At 41.0% G+C, this 13,608-nt stretch overlaps 1 protein-coding gene across 7 annotated transcripts in view; it reads right to left on the reverse strand.

Annotated features, from left to right (window-relative positions):
- The window catches only part of dync1i1a (dynein cytoplasmic 1 intermediate chain 1a), a 51,265-nt gene that overhangs the window by 6,717 nt on the left and 30,940 nt on the right, over positions 1–13,608 (reverse strand). For all 7 annotated transcript variants that reach the window (XM_026299644.1, XM_026299640.1, XM_026299642.1 and 4 more), the window contains 5 exons: positions 7,624–7,770; positions 5,877–5,990; positions 5,525–5,658; positions 4,945–5,089; positions 316–456 (listed from right to left, as the gene is read on the reverse strand). In XM_026299644.1, the coding sequence (XP_026155429.1) occupies positions 316–456; positions 4,945–5,089; positions 5,525–5,658; positions 5,877–5,990; positions 7,624–7,770 (681 nt within the window). The remainder of the gene's footprint in view (positions 1–315; positions 457–4,944; positions 5,090–5,524; positions 5,659–5,876; positions 5,991–7,623; positions 7,771–13,608) is intronic.

The raw sequence follows: 13,608 nt of genomic DNA on the forward strand, positions 1-13,608 counted from the left end.
GTGGAAGTTGGGATGAGGGGATGTCACCCTGTTTGATTTAAAGCGAAGGCTGTGGGAAACGCCCGCACGGGAATCTTGCATCGTGTGTGTGTGTATGTGTGTGCGTGTGCGTATGTGTGTGTGTAGGGAGGGATGTGGAGGGGTTGGTGGGGATTGATGAGAGGGAAAAGGCTTGGGTGTTTGGTTGTGTGGTTCAGGGCTGAGGCTCAGCAAAAGCCCAGAGGACACCAAACACATACGCACATCAACATACAAAGAGATGACACACAGAAAAATACACCCATAATGACCTATATTCACATGTCACACACACACCTCAGTATCGTTGTTAAGGTTCCACAGGTCTAAGCGGCCCATGCCATCCACAGCAGCAAACATAGCAGGGTGCACGGGTGACCACATGACATCATAGACATAGTCAGCGTTGTCCTCAAAGGAGTACAGAGGCTTGTTGTGCTGAAAAAGAGGAAAAAAAAAGGATATCTATATAAGTTTGCATGACTGAGAGGGTGTGAAAAAACATGTAAAGAAAGAGAGAGTTCGGGATTACAGTAGATGACACACTAGAAAGAAAAGAAAGAGAGAGAGGGAAGGAATGGCGAGAGGGAGTGAGTGAGCTTCAGACAGAGTGGCGCTGCCTCCGCCTTGGGGCCTGTCTGGTTGCAGAGCCTAATTAAAAAGCCTAGCACATTCACACAGCGCCATAAAACCTCTGGCAGAGATGAAAGGGAGGGCCCCTCCACAAGGTGTACTGTAACCTCAACACAACAGCTGTCTGCAAGAGATGGGAAGAGATGGGAAATGGAAGGAAAAGGAGGGGTGGACAATGGTTGGAGCGGAAGGAAGGGGCTCTGGAAATTCGGGAGGGTGGTTGCCTGACAGATAGTATTAGCTATGACCTATACCAATATATGCTGATATAAATATTTGAGAGTTAAAAAAGTGCATGTCATAGAGCTGAAAATAAATAAACTAAAATAAACTTGTCAGTGTGCAGGTGGAAAAATAATATTTGGCATCTCTATTTGAGTTTTTTGTTACATGTTGACCAAATTATACATCACCAGCCCAAGTTATTGGCCTATGTGTTTGTACTTTATTTCTGTAGTTCTACTTCTGAATTTGTTATGAAGACCAGATGTCTTTAAAATGGTAGCAGTCGCATTGTGTATGTGGTGTATTTGTTGTTGTTGGCGTTGGTCCTTTTGTGGTGTGTGCGTCGCACTAGGCACAGCTGAACTACAGAGAGAGAGAGTTCTAATTTGTTGAACTTTGACCTTGAGCTGGCTAAAGGCTACTGCTGGTGCAGTAGTTAAAGATGGAGAATAAATCAAATAAGTGTATTTCTGAACACATGTAAACAATATAAAAACTAAACCAGAAATCTGCTCTTCAAATTCAGCGACCAGGGTCGCAAATATAATGTCTTTATAATAATCTACTGTAGGTCGTCTTACTAATATTCACACTGTAGGTAAAAAAAAAAAACTGTAATAGTTAGAAAGTAGCCGAACCTGCAGATAAATTATCATACCCCACACCCCCCAAGAAGCTAATGGGAATAGAGCTTAATACAAATATGAGTGCCTGTGTGTGTATCCTAATCTATGAGACCGGCTGTTAGGATTCCAGAGGCTTACATTCCTGACAGGTAGAGAGGAGGGGTGGAAGAGAGGAGACAGGTTGGCTGGAAGGGCAAATGAAAGAATGTAGTCTCTCTCATTTTTTTTACCATCAAATTTACTCTCGCACTTGTTGTGGTGAAGGGCTGTGGGACCTGCAGACACATAGCCGTACATGCTCACACACGCTAAAATACAAACACAGCCAAGCCAATTTCAAACCTCGATTGAACCAGTTTTAAGGCCGGCGAGGTGACGGCAGGGGTCATTTTTCTTCATCTCACATTTTCAGCATTCGATCAGCTAAGCTAATTCTATTTATGCTCGCTGTCTCCTTGTTTTAGTCTGTCGTGGTTCGACTTGACTCTTTTTTGCAATCCTGTTTTAACCTGTGTGGAGTTTGCATGTTCTGCCTGTGTCTGTTTTCTCCAGATACTCTGGCTTCCTCCCACAGTCTAAACAAATACAGGTTGGGGTTATGTTAACTAGTGACTCTACATTGCCTGTAGGTGTGAGGGTATGTTTTTCTCCATGCGTCAGCCCTGGTATAGTCTGGTGATCGTTCCAGGGTGTACACCGCCTCTCTCCCAGCTGATGCTGGGATTGGCTCCAGCCACACGGTGACCCTGGATGTACCAGGATAGGTGGTACATGATGGAAGGATGGATTGATTTTGCTGCTGCAGGTTCAAGCAAACTTACTTTCTTTATTCTTTCCTTCACAGTATTCTTCCATGACTCAAAGTAATACATAATTTAGGTAATGACAAGAGATGCATAAAGTCATCCATGTATTACACAGACATGGACAATGTAAACTACAATTTTACTGTGTCTGTCCATAATTTGCCTATCTTAAAAAAAAAAGGTGATTTGGATAAATAGTCTGCAGCAGCAAGTCGTAAAATGAATCTTAAAATTAGGCTTAATCCCGTCGGCGCCGCACGTGAAGCAACTGCGTGTCATTATCTTTCCTGTGCTGAACCTGGGGAGCTTGTGAGCTTGAACTGGAAAAACCATCATTAAAACCCTGGATACTCATAATTGATGTCACAGTGCAATGCCAGTGTACTGACATACTTTAAGTTTTGGTTCCCTTTCCATGTCTCTGAACACAGTAAGTAGGTAAAAGGATGAATGGATCTATGCAATTTAGTTAAGCTTTTAATTTTTAAGATGCAGATGCTAAGACTGTTCAAAGTCACAGTCAAGCTAAGACAATCCCACTGAACTAGCACCACTCATAAACTGCTTTGCAGTAGTATAGCAGTAAACACTCAAAAATCTCAAAATGAAAAATTGTACAGAGGCTGCAAGTCTAACAGAAAACCTCATCACTCAGCCTTGCACAAGGGCCCAAATGGCCTCATTTCTGCATCAGAGTTGAGTAATTTCACTGGCCCCATCTTGGCATCCTCTGTATCACAAACATGAGGGGACTGAGCTGCCCTCAAATTATAAACTGTTATGAAACGTTCCACAAGCAGTGCTGTAAGAGCACACCAGGACGAATCCCTTGATAGAATCTCATTTTCGCTCTTCCAAATGCGTCTACAGACACTCATCTGAAATACTATCAACACTCATTAACCATCACCTGACCTGACAGTGATGCAGGCCTTTAATTAACTTCTTAAGGGAGCAAAAGTGGAATTATTATGCTCTATCCAATCACTTAGCAGACGCTGGTTTTGGGGTCAAGAGAGCAAGACGGTTCAAGTTATGCACAATCACAAACCCACTCCCAGCTGTGGTGACGACTTCACACTCTGGCCGACTCAAAATATTTTCACTAACCACAAGATTTGCACCACTGAGTGTAAAAACATCAGCAAACTTCAGTATGGCCGCCGTTTTGAACTGCAGAGGCAAACATTTGTGTGAATGCGAAAAGAATTCATTGCGAGTGTGTGTATGTGTTACAACAACCTGTGATGATTGTGATTGGAGGGTTGAAGGCAAACCTCGAGGGGGTTTTAGGTAAGCAAAGGCAGCTTGCTTAAGGTGGATATGAGGCATGTGTGGTGTGTGTGCATGTTTACACACATACACACACAGGTATTCTGCTTACCCACACACAAATATAGCTTATGACAGACACACATTCCTGTGGTGTCTTTCAAAGAAGGGAATTCCCAAATCTCGAAAAATAACACTGTTCTGATTAAAATTCACAGAAATCTTTTAATATCACAGGACTCTTTACTCTTTACATTCACCTTTACTGCCTTTACTGTCACAGCCAAGTACGAAACCTTTAACTGGATCCTGCATAAAGCTGCCATGCTCTATGTATTATACTGTATATTTGCCTCATGTTGAACAGGTCTGTTACATTTTTGGTTGTTTGACATCTTGCCCATGTTAATCTTGCTGTGCTTCAACATTAGCATCACAATTTATTATTATAAGCATGATTTTTTATTTTTTTTTTTTGTAATGCCTCCCAGCCCCTTTCTCTTCTACTTCCACTATTCTCTTTCAATCTTTCCTTCCTAGTTTCTATTATTCACTTTATTAACACAAGCCTTTTTTCTACTCCAGCTATTTACCTGACCTGACCCCTTTGTGTCTCACCACCAAAAGTGTCCCTGTATTAACAAATTTTCTATTCTCCCCCACTGACTCTGACAGAAACTGTGCCTGTTTGCTTTTTACTGCCACTAAAATGCTGCTAAATGGAAGTCATCACATCAAGTTGAAAGGAGAAAAGCACCCTGAGTGGACGAGGTCACTCAAAACCATAGAGACGAGGAGTGTTCACCTTCAGAGTGTGTCTGAGTACACTTGCAGGCAGCAGCCGGCACTGTCCTGTCAGGGCATTTGTAGGTTGCAGGGACGTGAACACAGAGATGTTCACACGCACAACTGGAAATGCACCAAACGCAACACAAACTATTTTTGTTTGTTAGATAACATGCATTGCAGCTGAAGCTGTGTAAATATAATGAATAATCAGTGTTCCAAAACCATAAGTACACCTTGCATTGTACAGTATTGTGAATTTCATCTAATGATATGAGAAGAACATTTACACCATTTTGGCAAAATAGACATTGTTTCACTACACATCCACACATTATGGATGTACCTAGTAACAGAGTTCAATCAGATTATTACCCATACAAAGATTATTACCCACACACACATACACAGACAGACAAGTAGTAAGAGTAACAGGAAGACTGATTTTCTGAAGTCGCCCACCTACAGTACTCAGCTCACTCTCAGCTCTCTTTCACACACATTTCTCTCTCTGCAGCCTATCAGAGTCCACAATCAACCCCCCACACATCCTCTCCCTCTCTAGCAAACACACATACCTTGGTGCTCCAGAGTTTGACTGTCCAATCAAAGGAGGACGTGATGAAGAGATGGGAAAAATCGACGGCTCCCACAGCGCTGTGACAGCTGATGCCTGTCACCGGCCCCTGGTGGCCCTCAAACATCTCACAGATACCTGCCTTACTGGAGAGGGAAGACACAAGTATAACATTCATAACTTCAATATTCAGCCCTGCAGTGTTTTAAGGCCAAATATCTGCATGTCACTGAGAATGCGAATGCTATTTGCTTACATTAGAGCTCAAATAAAATCAAAATAGAAAAATATAAGAATATAAGACAAATTTAAATTATTTTCCCTTCGAAGAAGTAGAATATTCTCCCAGTAAGATGGGATGTAATTTCATCTTTTTCCAGTAATTTAAAAAGGTAATTTGGCAAAATATACTGAAATCTTAACTTCACTTTTTAAATAACATTTTCAAACCTCAACATTCCTTAAATAATTGCACATATAAGTCTAATGCATGTACAAGTCAACATTGTGGTCCAGGAAAACTTACTACTATGATCTTTAAATGCCTGTGTGTGTGTGTGTGTGTGTGTGTGTCCACTAACCTGCCATGTCTAGATGCAGTGTACACAGTGCCTTCCTCACTCCCCACCACGTAGTTGTTAACGTCTCCCGTGGGGAAAGCCATACCTGTCACCGCCACTGGTTTGGATTTATTATACACCAGTTCCATGGTCTCCTACACACACATACATATAAGCCTCAACATGTGTCCATACACACATTCAAGCACAGATATTCGTACAAGGCCCACTACAGGGGCGTGGTCACTAGGACTCTCCATGTTTCATCTAGTACTGAGTCATAAAATGTTTGTCATCAAAGACTTTTTTTTTTTTTTAAGAAAGGTTGCCAGGTTGTGTTGACTGTGTGATGAGCGCTAAGTGTGTTGTGTACCTGCGGCTGGGAGAGCATGTCCAGACTCCAGGAGCACATCCTGCCATCTGTAGACACAGTGATCAGGTTGTTGGCATTCTGGGTGCCGACCACGTTCACACAGTACACTGGGTGCTACGAAAACACATATAGTAAAGAGACAGACATATGAATACACACTCGCAGACCTGCAACAGATAATGCAATATTGCCTTCATTATCCCATAAGCCACCTTAGGTATAATATGATTACAACAACCTCTACTAAAATTCTTTTCATTCCACTGCATTTTGTGATCATAAATAATGATTAGTCTCAAAGATCAGAAGCAATAAATTTCTTGCATAATATTTATTTGGATAATCCCTAACTATAGTGGGCTGTAGGGGACATGACATATTCTACTAATTTGCACATGCTAATATTTATCATTTGATTTTAAAAGCAACCCTGTAATGATAATGTAATTTTAGCCTTAAAACACATGGTAAACACTTTGTAAACCAACACATGGAGCAGGCTCCCAGACAGCTTATAAGCAAGTGTGCAGTCATCTTTTCAAATGACTCTACATTTTGGGCAAGTGCTCCAGTGTAAATCCACAGGAGTGTGTGAAACCATTATGTCATTACTGGGCAGTAATTCATTTGTGTAGTGGGCTACACAAAGAATCCATTCAGCAATCAGCACTGTACTAGCTGGCTGGACTCACTGACTGGAGAGACAAGAGAGACAGTTTCATAATTGGAGTTCAGGGCCACTTTAAACCTACGGCGCGGATGGCATGTAGAAGTGTGTGTGTGTGTGTGTGTGTGTGTCTACGTGCCTCTTGGAGCTGTGATTATAAATGACCCCAGCTTTTAAGATACTGATAGTGTACACTGGCCAGTAGTTCGTCAAGGGTCAGTGACTTCATTGGAGCATCTGAACAGAACTGTCCATTCAGTTATGTCTAGAGTATGACTACTCCCGTAACGTGTATATGTGTTGGTGTGCACATACTGTATGTGATTGTACCTGTTGTGAGAATACAACAGATGCTATGCAAACCACAGGGGGTTCCTTTATTGGAGATATATATCAAACAATTCTATACAGTACACTGTAATGTAATTCCATATGTATTCATCAGGACTTTTATGAGACACACTTTTTTTTTTTTACATTTCTAAATGCCTTTTCCATATCAGTTTCTCACTGAGAAGAGATAATTTATGTGGGAACCATTTTTTGGGAGAACTTGAACAGATTTGGTTATTTCAGAAGACATATCTTGCCTGTGCATTCTGATTAAACTACACCCACACAGTCTTGATGAAACAGAACAAACAGCTTTTTGTGCATAAAACTCTTAATAATTACCACTATTGTCCCCCAACAATGATTTGATTTGTTTTCCTATGTGTTACTTAGTTTTATGGAAAAACTAGCACAACAGAAAGTTGTTTTTTTTTTTTCACTGTAGGTCAGAGCTACTTTTAGCACTTACAACTCAGCAACAAACATTTATTTCTAATAACCAAATAACCCACTGATTAACATGATCACCACAGCCTTCACTGATTAATCAATTCATCATTAAGTCTCCATAACTAAAACTGGTCTCTCAATAATTTCCTGTTTTATCTCAATGACAACTGAAAACAAAAGATATTCAATTTTCAATTATGTATAACAGAAAAAAAGAAAATAGACCAAGCAAAGGTTCATGCTTATTGCTAGATGAATGGAGGTTATATTATACTGTACTATGGTAGCCAGACTTACAGTGTGTGCAGCAGCAGACAGGGGAGTCCTCTGGACAGGGGTCCGACGGTGACTGCGGTTGTCCCACAGCACAATCTGCCCCGAGTATGTTCCCCCAACCACCAGGTTGGGATGAAACCTTGCAAAGCCCACAGACACCACCGGAGACTGTGGAGACCAAAAAACAAAATAATCCCTGCATATTACTTATTATTTGAGAAGTTCTGAAAAAGCCATTATCCTGAATTAACAAGTAGAGGATGGAGGTGAGAATAAAATGATTGGTCAGATGAAATGTGAAGATATAGCAGCAGACAGTGAGAAAAGGGCAAAAACAAAAGATATGAACCAAAAAAGTGTAATGCTAGAAGAAGCATGATCAAGGCATCGTGATGGGTGGTAGACGTAGGGCAGATTGACAGAGAGGGACATGATGAGTTTAGCTACAGTGAGGGTCCGCCAAGGTAAGAGGGGTGACGCTGGGACAGAGAGTTGACAAAGAGGGGAATTGTAGTCCTTTTTACACCAGCCGTTTCACATTACAGCATCAAAACCCCAAAAGCCACTGGAGCGCTCACTGTAGCCTCCATCCTGACAAGTACACCCCTGACCCTCCAACTCCCCTCCCCCCAGTGAGTTTTGGTTCCTGTTCAGTGCTCATCCCATATGGGCTTCTGAGCGCAACAACTAGGCTCTCCTGACCCAGAGCCAGTGAAGCGTCTGTGCTGAGGAGTTATGAGAAAATGTTTCAGCATAGTGCTACAATAGAGCACTGACACATTTATCCCTGCTTCCATCGATCCATCTAGTAAAGGAGAGTGATCATGCTGAGTTCACTTACAGGCAAGAAAGGGCCAAGAAAGCATTAAACAAGAAGCTCACAGACACAAATCCCAATTAAAGTGAAGCTATAACAACATGCAGGGTGCATTTCGCAAAAGGATCGTTGCCCAATACGGTCGTACATTTTGTTGGAAGAGCCTTTGTTGACAGTTTTAGTGTTCCTGAAAATCCAAATGTGTCTACATTTTGTTGTCTACAACTGCTCTGAGAATGTGTTTGCATGCAAAGCTTGTCATTAATTATCAGAGTCCTTCCAAACAAATGTGCATCAGCAAGGCAGTGATTGTAATATTTCTGTGAATATATTTACAGCACAAAACACTGATAATATTACTTATAGCAGGCTGTTAAAGAAGCAGCACAGCTACAATGAATATGATTAAAAATTGAATGAAAAGCAATACAAACTTTTCATGAATTTCACCACAGGAATTACTGGTGAGGGAATTCATTGGACATACTCAAATCTCTTGTGAATACAATAAACACAATCAAGTCAACCAAAAGTTTGACTGAAATATGCACATGCAGAATGCCACACATTTGACTGTGGCTGGATATCTCATGTGAGCCTAAGCAACCTTAGCTAATCCAGTACTACATGTTAAGTAACAGCAAAGAGTCAAAAGGTCAGCAAACTGAAAGAAATGTAACTTGGACAGCAACGTCTAACAGGTAGATAGCATGTTTGCAAACATTACACCATAAGTTGCTGGTCAGTAGCATTAAAACTCCTGACATAATGACATATAATTATCTAATTATAACTGAATAGTAATAATTCATCTCATTTGTAATTTCTAATTTATTTTAGAAGGTAACTGTAACTTTAATTTTGAACTTGAATCTTATTTGCAGTAATGCAGCATTCATTTATTTCTTAGACCCAGTTATTGTAGGCAATTGAAGAAATATGACAATGACAGAGAAGTTATTTGTAATACACCACAAACTACTACTGGACTACTGAAAACCTAACTAATTGAACAAACATTTACTAACAGAACTTTAAAAAAATCCTACAAAGACAGAAAAAAAATCCAAAATTCTACAGTAGTGTGAGAGTTGTCTTATTTTTCATTTCATCTTGAATTTCTCTCCCTTCTGCTCCTTTCCCCTGTCCCCACCACACCATGTGCGAAGTAGCCAACTCCAAACCCCAGTTCATTTTGAAAGGAGACTGGAAAACAAACCAGAAGGAAAGAAAACACTGCACACTCAATCTTTTTGTTTCTTCAGAGAGGTCACAGCTTCCAGATGAATGGGCTCGGGAGTTGCTTCAGATGTCAACACTCAAAATAAACTGAACTTCGTTGGTAAAAATAGTCGCTCATCAGGAAGCACTCTGAAATGTTTATTTACAGAGAAACAAAGAAGGGATTAAGCTTTTTGGTTTATTAGCATTTATTTGTACAGGTAATGTCCTGGTCTGAACAGAAATCATTTGATGTACAGCAAGTTCAAACTGCCATTCTATATGTGCAATATGCACAATTTATATACAATAAAAACACTTGCAATCAAATTAAATGAAGCTCAATCCATGTCTAGGTGTGAAAAGCTGTCTGAGTAGAATGTCTTGACCTATTAATATAAAGACTAGGAAGCTACGCTAATAAAAGTTGATGACTGAGCCCTGAACTTGATGACTTTTAATAACCAATAGTTTTGGGCTGACCTTTACTCTCTGTGGTTGACTGACAGGCCGGTGTCTGAGGTCTGTTTGCCCAGTCTCCATCACTGGTCTTAAGAAACCCAAGAGCTGACCTCTCTGTCATCCCTGTACACAAAAATACACATCCACACAAGTTCTATATAGGTCTACCCCACAACCAAAACCATTTACCAGCCTTCAACAAGTAAGGAAACTCTAAACCCTGTGGAGACACTGAAGGAGCCATTAAAGCAGAGTAAAAGAGTCATAGACAACATTAAACAGCTAAACGTCTCCTGAAATTCAGCTACTGTTTTTCAGTACCATGGTTTTCCTCTATTAGCTGACTGTCAAAGTTTATTTACTGTATTTAGCTAATGTGATAGTGACCATAAGAGTGTAAAATTGACTAGGTAAATGCCTACTATAGGTACCTATATCTACTAGGTAATTTCTTATTTGACTCTTATATATCTTTGTCACACCTGAACAATCTGGAGCACCTCAAATACTCTTATCTTTAAACTTCATGTAGAAACTTCCATCTCTTTGAACTTTGCAGTAAAAACAAGATGACCCCTCTGGCACCATTAACACGCTGAAAAATTCAAACTAAACATGCACACAAACACAAAACATCTCCGCTCTCTATGTGCTCTTTGTCCTTCCACCAGTTATTGCCCTAAATAAACATCTCTCCCCCACATGTGTAATGACAAAGACAAGGCAAATCAAATCAAGAGCCCCCTCTATTTGCTCCATATGTTAGTTTAACTCCTAAGCCCTATCACTGTCTTCATCTTAACAGGAAAAATTCTGACTAAACTCTGAATCCCCTCTTAAAGAAACCACAGCTCATGCCATCATTCCCCCTCATGCACTGTCAGGCTTAGTGGAAGAGCTACTGAAAATTAGCCCGACTTTGTACTGATAGTGCACTTTGAGGAGCCTGCCAGCAGCGACTTGGACTTAACATAAAAGCCATTCTCTCTAAGCGCTTCTAATGAAATGACACATCAGCACATATGTTTTGGAGTTGTATTGCTGTTTAATGCACTGTATGTCATTAGGTGCTGAAATAAGATCAATTTGTCCCATGCTATAAGGAAGTTTATGATTTAAGCTCAAGGGGATTCTCTATTTGGATGTCATGTAGGAAATTAACGACTGAGTTTAGAGCTGAATTATGGGAAGCTGGGTTACGTTTACTGTAGATGGGTTTTTTTTTTTTTTTTTTTTATTCATTCATGAGCCTCTGACATGATTAAATCAAGTACTTTTCATCTATTAAGGGGAACTTATTTCACAGTCTGTAAACCAGATTGCATGCCATGATTATCCATATGAAGACATTCAGAATTAAAAGAGAAAGGAAAAGGCTAATGTTTAAACACACAATGACTGACACAATGCCTGTAAACAGTTAGCTAATTAACATATATATGCATGTTGTGTCGCTCTTCTTATCCAACTCCTGGTAAGAAAGCAAATAAGTCTATTTCCAAAAATATCCGTTTCCAAAAATTAAATCAAACATTACCCCCTCCCCCTACAGCTCTGCTCCATGTTAGATTCATAAGCCTGGACATGCCAGTCATACAACCACCACATCTGTCTAAACAAGACCTCAACAACTCTCGTGTCAGCAATACTCCTGCTACAATTGCATCTCCATAACAGGTTTGACTTGATACCATGCCTGACATTTCATTTCCAAATGCATAGTGGCTCTGTGGATGGTTCTCATCTTGCATGCAGTGCAGGTCAGACACCTGCCAAGTCATCTCCTGCCAGCCCAGATGGAGAGGATCTAGGGAGTGACAGCTCCCGGAAAAAAAAAAAGCAGCGGTCAGAGTCACTTTGGTATATTGGGTCTGAGATAAATTGTGGAAGTTTTACAGGGAGACACTCACACAGTCAGAACAGTGGGTTTCATTTCTTTTCTCGAGCAAGGTCTGCTATGTGTGTATGTGTGTGTCAGAAAAAGCTCACACTCACAAAATATCATCTACCATATCACACACAGGCTCCCAAGACTAAGTGCTTCTGGCAGCCCATATTATATTAATGGGAAGTGTTCTGTAGAGCATAATACACACATGGTCGGCTGTGATGAAAGATGGCACCCAGCAAGGGATCAAGGAGGTTCGTAGGAATGACAGAGGGCGAGAAAGCTAGCGAGGGAGGAACACACCCTCCTTTGTTGCCTCCTCTCTTTCGTTCCTTCCTCAGGCGACAAACTGTTGTTAAACTCAGCCTGGAAAGGCAGAAATAGAGTGAGGGTGCTATGGTGACAAGAAAAGGGAGAGGTGGGAGGTTGATAGGTCACGCCAGACAGTATATCCTCCCTTGTAGATCCACGCTCCATTCCTCCTCTCCTCCCGCCCCCCTCCCTCGCTTACCACACTCATCTGTTTTCCACTCTGTGTTATCAGGACCAGATGGATTCAACTGTCTTCCCTTGCATCCCCACTTCTCAACATCCCCCTCCTCCCAACCACCTTTCTCCTCCCTTTCTCCCCCTGGCTTCACTCGTTTATGACACCCCACAGATTTTGTCACTCTGTGGTTTCTGGCAAGGAGAAAGAAATACCAAGCCGAGTCTCCATTTCACCAGGCAAAGAATGAGGGTTTCACGGAGGGAGAGCATGAGAAGGGGGCTCTGGGAACACAAACGGGCCTTTCACTCCCTCCTAGGGCAGCTTTCCCTTTATTTAACATTATTTGCTCGCTTTAGATTTTTGCTTTTGCTGGTTTGTGGCTTTACTGTGGGATTTGTGTTGTAAATCTTATGCTTGTTCAACTCAGCATATATGCCTCTGTTTGTTCTGCTTTCACATAAAAGTGCATACCAGCCTCACAGTGATGATACCAAAACAGTGCAGTGTATACGCCGACCTTCATAAAAAGTCCAAGTTCTTGTTCCTACAATTCTGTAACAACTTTGTATGAATGAAACACACTGAACAACATGTCAGTGTGCTTTAAAGGAGCTGGTATGTGGAACTGTTAGCTTTGGACTGTTAGGCTAATTGTTTTTAGTGGTTGTATGAAAGCAGTATGTGTAAGCAGCATTTATTTGATCTACTTCTTGAACCATTCTAAATTCTCTTCGTCATTAGAATATATAATATCTATTTAGTGTGCCACAAATCCAATCAAATCTCAGTCTTAATCCATGAACTCTGCTCTGCTAAGCCTTTGAACACAATGCCGCTTCATCCACCAGTCTAATTTCACATGAGTTCTATCTCAGATATGTCCTGTGAATAATGTTGTTGCATTGTTCTCTTTCCAGTGCTCTCTATCCTAAGCTTCCCTCCCACTCTCCTAGCTGCCTGCTCTGCCTCCCTTACTCAACCTTTCTGCAAGTGCCAAAGGCCTAGGGAGCAACGCTAGGCAACGAGATATTAATAAAAATATGACTGAGGCCAATGGGATATGACAGTAGCGGTGGGGGTCGTTACAGGGAGGCATGTGGTTTGGGGGTTCAGGAGAGGTTTTAAGTC

This window comes from Mastacembelus armatus, chromosome 11, assembly GCF_900324485.2.
Source record: "Mastacembelus armatus chromosome 11, fMasArm1.2, whole genome shotgun sequence".
Lineage (NCBI taxonomy): Eukaryota > Metazoa > Chordata > Actinopteri > Synbranchiformes > Mastacembelidae > Mastacembelus > Mastacembelus armatus.